This window comes from Oncorhynchus mykiss, chromosome 11, assembly GCF_013265735.2.
Source record: "Oncorhynchus mykiss isolate Arlee chromosome 11, USDA_OmykA_1.1, whole genome shotgun sequence".
NCBI lineage: Eukaryota > Metazoa > Chordata > Actinopteri > Salmoniformes > Salmonidae > Oncorhynchus > Oncorhynchus mykiss.
Window position 1 is genome coordinate 17742846 of NC_048575.1, and position 16195 is coordinate 17759040.

A 16195-nucleotide genomic window follows, 5' to 3' on the forward strand; every position below is an offset into this window, starting at 1 on the left:
AATCTGAGTACGGCGCTCAGAGCCCAAACCAGCCAAAATAAATATCTGCCATGTTGCGCAGTCAACATTAGTCAGAAATAGCATTATAAATATTCACTTACCTTTGATGATCTTCATCAGAATGCACTCCCAGGAATCCCAGTTCCACAATAAATGTTTGATTTGTTCGATAAAGTTAATAATTTATGTCCAAATAGCTTCTTTTGTTGGGGCTTTTGGTAAACAAATCCAAACACGGGTTCAGGTTCAGCCGAACGTCGGAAGAAAAGTTTTAAAAGTTATATTACAGGTCGTAGAAACTTGTCAAACTAAGTATAGAATCAATCTTTAGGGTGTTTTTATCATAAATGTTCAGTAATGTTCCAACCGGAGAATTCCATTGTCTGTAGAAAAGCAATGGAACGAGAGCTACCTCTCATGTGAAATGCGCTTGACTGAGATCGAGGCTGCTGCCAGACCTCTGACTCAATCCCCTCTCATCCGGCCCCCCTTCACAGTAGAAGCCTGAAACAATGTTCTAAAGACAGTTGACATCTAGTGAAAGCCGTAGGAAGTGCAAAATGACCCATATCCCACTGTGTATTCGATAGTGGCTGAGTTCAAAAACTACAAACCTCAGATTTCCCACTTCCTGTTTTGATTTTTTCTCAGGTTTTTGCCTGCCATATGAGTTCTGTTATACTCACAGACATCATTCAAACAGTTTTAGAAACTTCAGAGTGTTTTCTATCCAATACTACTAATAATATGTATATATTAGCATCTGGGACTGAGTAAGAGGCAGTTTACTCTGGGCACGCTATTCATCCAAAAGTGAAAATGCTGCCCCCTATCCCAAAGAAGACACCGATCACCTCTATGTGATCGGTGTCCCCCCGCGGGACGATTGAGCTAATGTAGGCTAATGTGATTAGCATGAGGTTGTAAGTAACAAAAAAAAATCTCAGGACATAGACATTTCTGATATGGGCAGAAAGCTTACATTCTTGTTAATCTAACTGCACTGTCCAATTTACAGTAGCTATTACAGTGAAGAAATACCATGCTATTGTTTGAGGAGAGTGCACAAGTATGAACTTGAAAATGTAATAATAATAAACCAATTAATAAACCAATTAGGCACATTTGGGCAGTCTTGATAAAATAAAATAAATACCGATATGCAATGGTTCATTGGATCAGTCTAAAACGTTGCACATACTGCCATCTAGTGGTAAAAATCAAAATTGCGCCTTGGCTGGAATAATACATTATGGCCTTTCTCTTGCATTTCAAAGATGATGGTACCAAAAAAAAAAGTTTTTTCCTTTGTGTTATCTTTTACTAGATCTAATGTGTTCTATTCTCCTACATTAATTTCACAGTTACACAAACTTCAAAGTGTTTCCTTTCAAATGGTATAAAAAATATGCATATCCTTACTTCAGGTCCTGAGCTACAGGCAGTTAGATTTTTGTATGCCATTTTAGGAAAACCTTTGAAAAAAAGGGTCAGATCCTTAAGAGGTTTTAACATGTAATGCGCCAAATCCACAAAATACATCAGCCAATTCCTAAGGGAAAAGATACATTTCGATGGAAGTTAAAATAGTTCACAATACTTGAGCCTCTTTCTGCCCACAACTTCAATTCAGTCAGTAACATGGACCCACTGCTATTGAAATGACCAGTAAATCCCGCAAATAACCCAATTATAATGGTTTGTTGTCTTAACATCTGATACATAATAATGACACAATTACCAGAAAATAACCTTAAAGTTCATCCAAGTATTTCTTTAGCAGTCATAGAGTAGAATCGACATTCATTGATTTGGAAACAGATCTGGCAAGGTCAATAAAAGTAGATCATATTTTCCCTCATTATGTCACATTTACTCCGCAATGATTTTTTATTTGATGGAAACCCTCATTTGGTTTCTTACGTCATTACAAGTTATTCTTTCGAACTCTTACTGAGGGAAAAAACTAATTTTCAAGCCATATGTGCTATTTTATTTAAATGTGTTAACCAGACAGAGAAAATCCCATAAGAGTTTCCAGTTTCATTGGTTAGGGTAAGTGAATTCCCTATACTTTCATGTCATGAATTTAACAAATATTGCCCCTACACTCACTTTTCGAATGACCAATCACCCCACACACGCTTCGGTTATTTTTCTGCTACCCCTGCAATATCCATGCTGATAACAGTTGTCAAACCTGCCGTCCAAGCAGACGTACACATTCTATCAATATCAAATCTAATCAAATTTTATTGGTCACATACACATGGTTAGCAGATGTTAATGTGAGTGTAGTGAAATGCTTGTGCTTCTAGTTCCGACAGTGCAGTAATATCTAACAAGTAATCTAACAAATTCACAATGACTACCTTATATACATAAATGTAAAGGAATGAATAAGAATATGTACAGTTGAAGTCGGAAGTTTACATACACTTAGGTTGGAGTCATTAAAACTTGTTTTTCAACCACTCCACAAATTTCTTGTTAATCAAATCAAATGTATTTATATAGCCCTTCGTACATCAGCTGATATCTCAAACCCCAAACAGCAAGCAATGCAGGTGTAGAAGCACGGTGGCTAGGAAAAACTCCCTAGAAAGGCCAAAACCTAGGAAGAAACCTAGAGAGGAACCAGGCTATGAGGGTTGGCCAGTCCTCTTCTGGCTGTGCCGGGTGGAGATTATAACAGAACATGGCCAAGATGTTCAAATGTTCATAAATGACCAGTATGGTCAAATAATAATAATCACAGTAGTTGTCGAGGGTGCAGCAAGTCAGCACCTCAGGAGTAAATGTCAGTTGGCTTTTCATAGCCGATCATTAAGAGTATCTCTACCACGACTGCTGTCTCTAGGGAGTTGAATACAGCAGGTCTGGGGCAGGTAGCACGTCCTGTGAACAGGTCAGGATTCCATAGCCGCAGGCAGAACAGTTGAAACTGGAGCAGCAGCACGGCCAGGTGGACTGGGGACATCAAGGAGTCATCATGCCAGGTAGTCCTGAGGCATGGTCCTAGGGCTCAGGTCCTCTGAGAGAGAGAGAAAGAGAGAATTAGAGAGAGCATACTTAAATTCACACAGGACACCGGATAAGACAGGAGAAGTACTCCAGATATAACAAACTGACCCTAGCCCCCTGACACATAAACTACTGCAGCATAAATACTGGAGGCTGAGACAGGAGGGGTCAGGAGACACTGTGGCCCCATCCGATGATACCTCCAGACAGGGCCAAACAGGAAGGATATAACCCCACCCACTTTGCCAAAGCACAGCCCCCACACCACTAGAGGGATATCTTCAACCACCAACTTACCATCCTGAGACAAGGCCGAGTATAGCCCACAAAGATCTCCTCCACGGCACCCAGCAAGGGGGGGCGCCAACTCAGATAGGAAGATCACATCAGTGACTCAGCCCACTCAACACTCAAGTGACGCACCACTCCTAGGGACGGCATGAAAGAGCACCAGTAAGCCAGTGACTCAGCCCCTGTAATAGGGTTGAGGGCAGAGAATCCCAATCCCATGTAATGCTTTGTAGGTTAGCAGTAAAACCTTGAAATCAGCCCTTGCCTTGACAGGAAGCCAGTGTAGGGAGGATAGCACTGGCATTTTTGTTGGTTCTTATCAGGATTCTAGCAGCCGTATTTAGCACTAACGGAAGTTTATTTAGTGCTTTATCCTGGTAGCCGGAAAGTAGAGCATTGCAGTAGTCTAACCTAGAAGTAACAAAAGCATGGATACATTTTTCTGCATCATTTTTGGACAGAAGGTTTCTGATTTTTGCAATGTTACGTAGATGGAAAAAAGCTGTCCTTGAAACAGTCTTGATATGTTCGTCAAAAGAGAGATCAGGGTCCAGAGTAATGCCGAGGTCCTTCCCAGTTTTATTTGAGACGACTGTACAACCATTAAGATTAATTGTCAGATTCAACAGAAGATCTCTTTGTTTCCTGGGACCTAGAACAAGCATTTCTGTTTTGTCCGAGTTTAAAAGTAGAAAGTTTGCAGCCATCCACTTCCTTATGTCTGAAACACAGGCTTCTAGCGAGGGCAATTTTGGGGCTTCACCATGTTTCTTTGAAATGTACAGCTGTGTGTCATCCGCATAGCAGTGAAAGTGTTATGTTTTTGAATGACATCCCCAAGAGGTAAAATATATAGTAAAAACAATAGTGGTCCTAAAACGGAACCTTAAGGAACACCGACATTTACAGTTGATTTGTCAGAGGACAAACCATTCACAGAGACAAACTGATATCTTTCCGACAGATAAGATCTAAACCAGGCCAGAACTTGTCCGTGTAGACCAATTTGGGTCTCGAATCTCTCCAAAAGAATGTGGTGATCGATGGTATCAAAAGCAGCACTAAGGTCTAGTTAACAAACTATAGTTTTGGCAAGTCGGTTAGGACATCTACTTTGTGCATGACAGAAGTAATTTTTCCAACAGTTGTTTACAGACAGATTATTTCACTTATAATTCACTGTATCACAATTCCAGTGGGTCAGAAGTTGACATACACTAAGTTGACTGTGCCTTTAAACAGCTCGGACAATTCCAGAAAATGATGTCTTGATTTTAGAAGCTTCTGATTGGCTAATTGACATCATTTGAGTCAATTGGAGGTGTACCTGTGGATATATTTCAAGGCCTACCTTCAAACTCAGTGCCTCTTTGCTTGACATCATGGGAAAATCAAAAGAAATCAGCCAAAAATTGTAGACCTCCACAAGTCTGGTTCATCCTTGGGAGCATTTTCCAAACGCCTGAACGCCGCAAGTATAAACACCATGGGACCAACAGCCATCATACCGCTCAGGAAGGGAACGCGTTCTGTCTCCTAGAGAGGAATGCACTTTGGTGCGAAAAGTGCAAATCAATCCCAGAACAACTGCAAAGGACCTTGTGAAGATGCTGGAGGAAACAGATACAAAAGTATATATATCCACAGTAAAACAAGTCCTAAATTGACATAATCTGAAAGGCTGCTCAGCAAGGGAGAAGCCACTGCTCCAAAACTGCCATAAAAAGTTGGTTTGCAATTGCACATGGGGACAAAGATCATACTTTTTGGAAAAATGTCCTCTGGTCTGATGAAACAAAAATAGAACTGTTTGGCCATAATGACCATCGTTATGTTTGGAGGAAAATGGGGGAGGCTTCCAAGCGAAGAACAACTGTGAAGCACGGGGGTGGCAGCATCATCTTGTGGGGGTGCTTTGCTGCAGGAGGGACTGGTGCACTTCACAAAATCGATGGCATCATGAGGATGAAAATTATGTAGATATATTGAAGCAACATCTCAAGACATTAGTCAGGAAGTTAAAACTTGGTCGCAAATGGGTCTTCCAAATGGACAATGACCCCAAGCATACTTCCAAAGTTGTGGAAAAATGGCTTAAGGACAACAAAGTCAAGGTTTTGGAGTGGCCATCACAATGCCCTGACCTCAATCACATAGAACATTTGTGGGCAGAACTGAAAAGGCATGTGTGAGCAAGGAGGACTACAAACCTGACTCACTTTCACCAGCTCTGTCAGGAGGACAAAACATTTTTTGGAAGCTTGTGGAAGGCTACCCGAAACGTTTGACCCAAGTTCAACAATTTAAAGGCAATGCTACCAAATACTAATTGAGTGTATGTAAACTTCTGACCCACTGGGAATGTGATGAAATAAATAAAAGCTTAAATAAATCATTCTCTGTACTATTATTCTGACATTTCACATTCTTAAAATAAAGTGGTGATCCTAACTGCCCTAAGATAGGGAATTTTTTACTTGTATTATTGTCAGGAAATGAGTTAAATGTATTTGGCTAAGCTGTATGTAAATATCTGACTTCAACTGTACATATAAATATATAGATGAGCCATGGCCGTGCGGCATAGGCAAGATGCAGTAGATGGTATAGAATACAGTGTATACATATGAGATAAGTAATGTGGGATATGTAGACATTTTTAAAGTGCCGTTATTTAAAGTGATACCTTTATTAAATCAATTTATTAAATTGGCATTTGAGTCTGAATGTTGGCAGCAGCCACTCTATGTTAGTGATGACTGTTTAACAGTCTGATGGCCTTGATATGAAAGTTTTTCAGTCTCTCGGTCCCAGCGCTGATGCACCTGTACTGACCTCGCCTTCTGGATGATAGCAGGGGGAACAGGCAGTGGCTCGGGTGTTTGTTGTCCTTGATAATCTTTTTATCCTTCCTGTGACATCGGGTGCTGTAGGTGTCCTCGAGGGCAGGTAGCTTGCCCCCGGTGATGCGTTGTGCAGACTACACTACCCTCTGGAGATCCTTGCGGTTGTGGGCAGAGCAGTTGCCGAACCAGCCCGACAGGATGCTCTCGATTGTGCATCTGTAAAATGTACTCACATACCCAAGCTGTGTTCAAATACCCATGCTAATATACTATATACTACATGCTTAATGAGTATATACTATATACCATACTATTAGTTCATTTCAGTATACTGTAACCAAATGATAACTTTTTAGTTGAGCTTTGCATGTCTACCGGAAGTTAATGCTTTTGCTTTGCAGCCTCTTGCTAGCATAGCAAATTACTACTTCGACATTTTACTACTTTGTGTTTTGGAAATTCTGACTTTTTAGAGCACACACTGCCCTCTCTAATACAGTGCCCTACACTAATATTGGCATCCTTGGTAAATATGAGCAAAACGGGCTGTTAAAAAAGTATAAATGTGCTGTTTATCCTCTTGGTCTTTCATTCAAAAATCAAACCTTTCATTGAAGTAAAATGATTGAAAAAAAAATGTATGTGAAATAAATATTTTTCTCACAATTATTGGCACCCCTAGAAATTCTTATGAGTAAAATCTAACTCACGTATATTCCCATTCATATTTTTTTATGTTTTTAAGTTCACCTGAGTGATTAGGAACACTTAAGTGGTAAGCCATGACATCCTGTTTCACTGGGGTATAAATATGAGGTGACACACAGGCCAAGTTCCCATAGTCATCCATCACTATGGGAAAGATCCGAGAATATAGTAATGATGTGTGACAAAAGGTTGTTTAACTGCACAAATCAGGAAATGGCTATAAGAAAATAGCTCAAAGTTTGAAAATGTCCACTATCAGGGCAATAATTAAGAAGTTTAAAGCAACTGGAGATGTTAACAATCGGCCTGGAAGAAGACTATTGACCCCATGCACAGTGAGGAGGATGGTTCGAGTGGCCAAAAAATCTCCAAGAATCACAGCTGGAGAATTGCAGACGTTAGTTGGGTCATGGGGTCAGAAAATCTACAAAACTATGATCAGATGCCACCTAGTTAACATAACCACTAGTTATTTGGGAGGGTTGCCATAAAAAAACCTTTGCTGTCATCAACAACAAACTCAAGCGCCTACAGTTTGCCAAACTTTCAATGGGACCGGGTTCTATGGTCAGATGAGACCAAAATAGAGCTTTTTGGAAACAAACACCAGAGGTGGGTTTGGCGTAGACAGAAAGATATCCACGTAGAAAAGTACCTCATCCCCACTGTATTTGAATGCATTATGGATCTCCATTAGCTGCTGCAAAATTAAGCCAGTTTGTGAAGTATGGTGGTGGATCTTTGATGTTCTGGGGCTGTTTTTCTTCCAAAGGCCCGGACAACTTCTTAGGATACATGGTATCATGGATTCCATCAAGTACCAGCAGATATGAAATCAAAACCTGACTGCCTCTGCTAGGAAGCTTAAACTGGGCTGTGGTTGGATCTTCCAGCAAGACAATGATCCAAAGCACCACTCAAAATCTACACAAAAAATGGTTCACTGACCACATTATCAAGGTTTTGCCATGGCCATTTCAGTCCCCTGACCTAAACCCCATAGAAAACCTGTGGGATGAGCTGAAGAGGAGAGTCCACAAGCATGGACCTCGGAATCTGAAGGATCTGGAGAGATTCTGTATGGAGGAATGGTCTCAGATCCCATTTTTTTCCACAGCTCATTTTGCTCATATTTACCAAGGGTGCCAATATTAGTGGAGGGCACTGTATATGCCAATTTAACAATTTTCTAAGGTAGTGATACCCAATTCCCCAGAGTGTAGTTATGGTATTTGTGCCTTTTAATTGGTAACGGTTTTGATACCTTGTATTAGAAACAATACTGGAACTTCTGCCAATTTTATTACTGGAGGATGTGTTCCTTTATTCGATCACACTGTGCAGCCAGTCAGACTGATAGGGTCAATTATCCATCCATAATATAAATCTCTCATCAATACACACACTCAGGAAACAAAAACAGACACACAAAACAAACCGTAGTTGGTTAGAAACGTCTTCCTTTCTTGTAATTTGAAAAGAGTCATTTCTTCTCCATCTAAATATTTTATAATTGCTCTATGTAATTTAAATGTTGTACCCACATGGTAGTTCCTCCTATGCACATTTCCGTGTAGGGTTTTAATTTATATCTGGTTTCCCAATCAAAACCAACTGTTTTACCAGTACAATGATTAATAACTACTATTTACATTTTTTTGTATATTTTTCGTATTTGTTTTCCTTACCTGCAGGAATATTTTCTTATTTCTTCAGGACTTTATCCTGGAACACTTTCATCAGGACACTGTCCTGGTAACTCTTAACATAGCTCATGCATAATTGTCATTTTTACATTTTTTATTTAACCTTTATTTAACTAGGCAAGTCAGTTAAGAACAAATTCTTATTTACAATGATGGCCTAGGAACAGTGGGTTAACTGCCTTGTTCAGGGGCAGAATGACCTTGTCAGCTCGGGGATTCGATCTAGCAACCTTTTTTGGTTACTGGCCCAATGCTCTAACCACTGCCTTGTTATGATTGTAACCCATGGTATTACTTCAGGACAATGTCCTAGTTTCTCTATAGTACCTCAGGATCTTATTCTGGAATCGCTTTCATCATCCTGGTATCTATAACATGCGTGACCTGTTCCTAGAACAGGACTTTCTAAAAGTAAACTTTCCCCAATTGGAGGTTGTTTTTAAGAAAATCAGTCTCACCCTTAATTTATCTTATCTGTCCAAAATGACGCATCCATTTTCACTTGTCTGACTGCTTGCATGATGATGAGTTTCTCACACGACTGGCCTATCTGGGTGATGCTTTTTCTCTCCTGAATGATCTGAATCTAGGATTACAGGGACTCTCCGCAACTATATTCAATGTGCGGGACAAAATTGAGGCTCTGATTAAGAAGTTGGAGCTCTTCTCTGTCTGCATTAACAAGGACAACACACTGGTCTTTCCATCATTGTATGATTTTTTGTGTGCAAATTAACTCAAGCTTACGGACAATGTCAAATGTGATATAGTGATAAGTACCCGAGTGAGTTGGGTGTGTATTTACGCAGGTACTTTCCCAAAACGGATGACACAAACAACTGGATTCGTTATCCCTTTCATGCCCTGCCTCTAGTCCACTTACCGATATCTGAACAAGAGAGCCTCATCGAAATTGCATCAAGCGGTTTTGTGAAAATTGAATTTAATCAGAAGGCACTGCCAGATTTCTGGATTGGGCTGTGCTCAGAGTATCCTGAATTGGCAAATCGCGCTGTTAAGACACTGATGCCCTTTGCAAACACGTACCTATGTGTGACTGGATTCTCGGCCCTCACTAGCAAAATTATTGATTATTATTATATTATTATTGGTGCCCTGGTCCTATAAGGGCTCTTTGTCACTTCCCACGAGCCGTGTTGTGACAAAAACTCACAGTAATTATTTAGTTTTATAAATGTATCGTATTGTGTGTGTGTGTGTGTGTGTGTGTGTGTGTGTGTGTGTGTGTGTGTGTGTCAGGTTTACAATGATGACAAAAAACAACATTTGAGAGTGCGCTGACCCTGGTGCTAGAGGGGGTACAGCTGGAGGTTGGATGTTTGAAGGGGTACGGGACTATAAAAGTTTGCGAACCACTGTTATAGAGAATAGGGTTGGATTTATTCTAATATTACTAAGAAATAATCACAAGCTATGGTAATGTTAGAGAATAGGGTTGGATTTATTCAAATGTTACTCAGAGAATGTCAAGCTATGGTAATGTTAGAGAATAGGGTTAGATTTCTTATAATGTTGGTCAGAGAATCACAAACTATGGTAATGTTATAGAGAATAGGGTTGGATTTATTATAATGTTGCTCAGAGAATCACAAACTATGGTAATGTTATAGAGAATAGGGTTGGATTTATTATAATGTTGCTCAGAGAATCACAAACTATGGTAATGTTAGAGAGAATAGTGCAAGACATCTTGGGACTTTAAGGTGTTTCAGGAGATGTGCATAACTCTACATAAATGAAAGAGAGACAGAGGGGAAGGAGGGAGAGAGGGATAAAAGTATTCATCAGGGGATGGAGGAGGCATAAAACGGAGCGGGGCAGTGAAAGAGTGTGTGAGCTGACATGAATAGAACAAAGGCTGTGTGATTCCTGCTGCGAGCAGGAACTCACCTGGAACTAACTACCGTTTAGGGGCATTCACTGGAACGTTGTGTGTGGGGGTACGCTGAGTTTGAGAGAGCTCAGAGACTTATTTACAGAATAAAGAAGAGGGATTTCTGCTCTTTTTGTCTCTCTCTGTATCTGTCTGTCTCACCTCCCCCATCCCCTCCTCTCTCCCCCATCCCCTCCTCTCTCCCCCATCCCCTCCTCTCTCCCCCACACCCCTCCTCTCTCCCCCACACCCCTCCACTCTCTCCCCCGCCCCCTCCTCTCTCTCCCCCGCCCTCCTCCTTCTCTCCCCCGCACCCTCCCCTCTTTCTCCCCCGCCCCCTCCTCTCTCCCCCATACCCCTCCTCTCTCTCTCCCCCGCACCCCTCCTCTCTCCCCCCTGCCCCCTCCTCTCTCCCTCCCTCGCCCCCCTCCTCTCTCCCCCGCCCTCCTCCTTTCTCTCCCCCGCCCACTCCTCTCTCTCCTCCACACCCCTCCTTTCTCTCCCCCGCCCCCCTCCTCTCTCTCCCCCGCCCCCTCCTCTCTCTCTCCCTCTAGAAGTGTCGGTTGATAGAGACCGCTGATCAGGAGCTGACTGACTTCACTAAATGTCTGGCCATCATGGTGGAGGAGATCAAGAGACAACAGCTTCAGGTAATTGTCCTCTTCCTCCCCCTCTTCATCCCCCTTTGTCCTTCCCTTCCGTCCTCCCCCTCCGTCCTCCCCCTCTTCCTCGCCCCTCTTCCTTCCCCTTTGTCCTTCCCCTCCGTCGTCCCCCTCTGTCTTCCCACTCTTCCTCTGCCTCTTGCTCACCTGTCAGAGAGGGTGTGTGTGTGTTTGTCTCTCAACTGTCAGAGAGGATGTGTGTTTATCTGGGTGTTATTCACCTTAAGACCCTCACTGCACACATGAACCCTTCATTCTTATTACACACACACACACACACACACACACACACCCACACACACCTGATTAACTGTCCGTCAGTGAACCAGTGTCCTCAAACAGTCTGTCTAGTTAATCAGTGAGACAGATTTAGACTCTGAGCTTTGTGCTAAAACAACCATTTGAACCTTCTGTTTGTTCTTTTGACTAATGTCTAACCTCCATATCCCTAAAGTATACACATAACCTGTAGCAGTGTTGAAAGTATGACTACAATGAAAAAGACAGACAGCGTACAGTCGTGGCCAAAAGTTTTGAGAATGACACAAATTTTAATTTTCACAAAGTTTGCTGCTTCAGTGTCTTTAGATATTTTTGTCAGGTGTTACTATGGAATACTGAAGTATAATTACAAGCATTTCATAAGTGTCAGAGGCTTTTATTGACAATTACATGAAGTTAATGCAAAGAGTCCATTTTTGAAGTGTTGACCCTTCTTTTTTAAGACGTCTGCAATCCGCCCTGGCAGGCTGTCAATTAACTTCTGGGCCACATCCTGACTGATGGCAGCCCATTCTTGCATAATCAATGCTTGGAGTTTGTCCGAATTTGCGGGTTTTTGTTTGTCCACCCGCCTCTTGAGGATTGACCACAAGTTCTCAATGGGATTAAGGTCTGGGGAGTTTCCTGGCCATGGACCCAAAATATCGATGTTTTGTTCCCCGAGCCACTTAGTTATCACTTTTGTCTTATGGCAAGGTGCTCCATCGTGCTGGGAAAGGCATTGTTCATCACCAAACTGTTCCTGGATGGTTGGGAGAAGTTGCTCTCAGAGGATGTGTTGGTACCATTCTTTATTCATGGCTGTGTTCTTAGGCAAAATTGTAAGTGAGCCCACTCCCTTGGCTGAGAAGCAACCCCACACATGAATGGTCTCAGGATGCTTTACCGTTGGCATGACACAGGACTGATGGTAGCGCTCACCTTGTCTTCTCCGGACAAGCTCTTGCTTGCCCCAAACAATCGGAAAGGGGATTCATCAGAGAAAATGACTTGAGAAAATGACTACCCCAGTCCTCAGCAGTCCGATCCTTGTACCTTTTGCAGAATATCAGTCTGTCCCTGATGTTTTTCCTGGAGAGAAGTGGCTTCTTTGCTGCCCTTCTTGACACCAGACCATCCTCCAAAAGTCTTCGCCTCACTATGCGTGCAGATGCACTCACACATGCCTGCTGAGCAAGCTCTGTACTGGTGGTGCCCCGATCCCGCAGCTGAATCAAATTTAGGAGACGGTCCTGGCGCTTGCTGGACTTTCTTGGGCGCCCTGAAGTTCTTGATGATCCGATAAATGGTTGATTTAGGTGCAATCTTACTGGCAGCAATATCCTTGCCTGTGAAGCCCTTTTTGCGCAAAGCAATGATGAAGGCACATGTTTGCTTGCAAGTTACCATGGCTGACAGAGGAAGAACAATGATTCCAAGTACCACCCTCCTTTTGAAGCTTCCAGTCTGTAAATCGAACTCAATAAGCATGGGGCGGCAGGGTAGCCTAGTGGTTAGAGCGTTGAACTAGTAACCAAAAGGTTGCAAGTTCAAATCCCTGAGCTGACAAGGTACAAATCTGTCGTTCTGCCCCTGAACAGGCAGTTAACCCACTGTCCCTAGGCCGTCATTGAAAATAAGAATTTGTTCTTAACTGCCTTGCCTAGTTAAATAAAGGTTTAAAAAAATAATTATAAAAAAATAAAAAAATCTCCACACCTGTTTTAACAACACTCACACCTGTTTTAACAAGAGAATCACATGATGTCAGCTGGTTCTTTTGTGGCAGGGCTGAAATTCAGTGGAAATGTTTTTTGGGGGATTCAGTTCAATTGCATGGCAAAGAGGGACTTTGCAATTAATTGCAATTCATCTGATCACTCTTCATAACATTCTGGAGTATATGCAAATTGCCATCATACATACTGAGGCAGCAGGCTTTGTGAATATTAATATTTGTGTCATTCTCAAAACTTTTGGCCACGACTGTAGTGAGTAACTACGATGTACTGTAACAGTCCACGTCTGGTGTGTTTCCAGCCAGCCAGATTTCTGGGAATTAGACTAATTGACGGATCCTCATTAGATTTATCTCCCTGACAGTTATCATCAAAATGATCACATTATAACATTTTCAAGGCTGGAGTATAATCAGCAACAGAATGATTATTTTGATAATGTTGTCTCTCAATAATAAGAGAACAGGCGCTGTCTGCAGATTTGTGGGGGCTGAAGTACAAAGTGCTGTGTAACGGTATTTCAGTAGCCTGGTCCCAGATCTGTACGTCAATAACAGGAGGTGGGTGACACCTTAATTGGTGAGGACGGGCTCATGGTAATTGCTCATGGTTGGTGGATTTTTGTCACATGGTTTCTACGTGTTTGATGCCATTCTATTCACTCCGTTCCAACCATTATTATGATCTGTCCTCCCCTCAGCAGCCTCCACTGACTTCAACCATGACAACAATTAGGGCTGGGACGATACCAGTATCGCAATACTCGTTAGTATCGTGGCAAGGATAAAAAACACTAATCGGATTTAACTTCTGTAGGAAAACAGCACTAATGTTGGAAACAAACATTATTATGAGCTCAACCAAGGTCACATTTATTTATATTCCACAACACACTATTTACATACAGCAGGTTATTAAATGACCAAAGAGTTTGGTATGCTTTGTACTTGTATTGTCACAGCCCTGACGACAATAGTCATATACTTGTACTGTTACAGCCCTGACGACAATAGTCATATACTTGTACTGTTACAGCCCTGACGACAATAGTCATATACTTGTACTGTTACAGCCCTGACGACAATAGTCATATACTTGTATTGTTACGGCCCTGACAACAACAGTCATATACTTGTACTGTTACAGCCCTGACGACAATAGTCATATACTTGTACTGTTACAGCCCTGACGACAATAGTCATATACTTGTACTGTCACAGCCCTGACAACAACAGTCATATACTTGTATTGTCACAGCCCTGACGACAATAGTCATATACTTGTACTGTTACAGCCCTGACGACAATAGTCATATACTTGTACTGTTACAGCCCTGACGACAATAGTCATATACTTGTACTGTTACAGTCCTGATGACAATAGTCATATACTTGTACTGTTACAGTCCTGACGACAATAGTCATATACTTGTACTGTTACAGCCCTGACGACAATAGTCATATACTTGTACTGTTACAGCCCTGACGACAATAGTCATATACTTGTACTGTTACAGCCCCGACGACAATAGTCATATACTTGTACTGTTACAGCCCTGACGACAATAGTCATATACTTGTACTGTTACAGCCCTGACGACAATAGTCATATACTTGTATTGTTACGGCCCTGACAACAACAGTCATATACTTGTATTGTTACGGCCCTGACGACAATAGTCATATACTTGTATTGTTACGGCCCTGACGACAATAGTCATATACTTGTACTGTTACAGCCCTGACGACAATAGTCATATACTTGTACTGTTACAGCCCTGACAACAACAGTCATATACTTGTATTGTTACGGCCCTGACAACAACAGTCATATACTTGTATTGTTACGGCCCTGACGACAATAGTCATATACTTGTACTGTTACAGCCCTGACGACAACAGTCATATACTTGTACTGTTACAGCCCTGACGACAATAGTCATATACTTATACTGTTACAGCCCTGACAACAACAGTCATATACTTGTATTGTTACAGCCCTGACAACAATAGTAATATACTTGTGTTGTTACGGCCCTGACGACAATAGTCATATACTTGTACTGTTACAGCCCTGACGACAATAGTCATATACTTGTACTGTTACAGCCCTGACAACAATAGTCATATACTTGTACTGTTACAGCCCTGACAACAATAGTCATATACTTGTACTGTTACAGCCCTGACGACAATAGTCATATACTTGTACTGTTACAGCCCTGACGACAATAGTCATATACTTGTATTGTGACGGCCCTGACGACAATAGTCATATACTTGTACTGTTACAGCCCTGACAACAATAGTCATATACTTGTATTGTTACGGCCCTGACAACAACAGTCATATACTTGTATTGTTACGGCCCTGACGACAATAGTCATATACTTGTATTGTTACGGCCCTGACGACAATAGTCATATACTTGTACTGTTACAGCCCTGACAACAATAGTCATATACTTGTACTGTTACAGCCCTGACGACAATAGTCATATACTTGTATTGTCACGGCCCTGACAACAATAGTCATATACTTGTATTGTCACGGCCCTGACAACAATAGTCATATACTTGTATTGTCACGGCCCTGACAACAATAGTCATATACTTGTATTGTCACGGCCCTGACAACAATAGTCATATACTTGTATTGTCACGGCCCTGACAACAATAGTCATATACTTGTACTGCTACAGCCCTGACGACAATAGTCATATACTTGTACTGTTACAGCCCTGACGACAACAGTCATATACTTGTACTGTTACAGCCCTGACGACAATAGTCATATACTTATACTGTTACAGCCCTGACAACAACAGTCATATACTTGTATTGTTACAGCCCTGACAACAATAGTAATATACTTGTGTTGTTACGGCCCTGACGACAATAGTCATATACTTGTACTGTTACAGCCCTGACGACAATAGTCATATACTTGTACTGTTACAGCCCTGACAACAATAGTCATATACTTGTACTGTTACAGCCCTGACAACAATAGTCATATACTTGTACTGTTACAGCCCTGACGACAATAGTCATATACTTGTACTG

General features: G+C 41.6%; 1 protein-coding gene across 10 annotated transcripts in view; it reads left to right on the forward strand.

Moving 5' to 3' along the window:
- Window positions 1-16195, forward strand: part of tpk1 (thiamin pyrophosphokinase 1) — a 79635-nt gene that overhangs the window by 33159 nt on the left and 30281 nt on the right. For all 10 annotated transcript variants that reach the window (XM_036934625.1, XM_036934632.1, XM_036934629.1 and 7 more), the window contains 1 exon segment: window positions 11024-11119. In XM_036934625.1, the coding sequence (XP_036790520.1) occupies window positions 11024-11119 (96 nt within the window).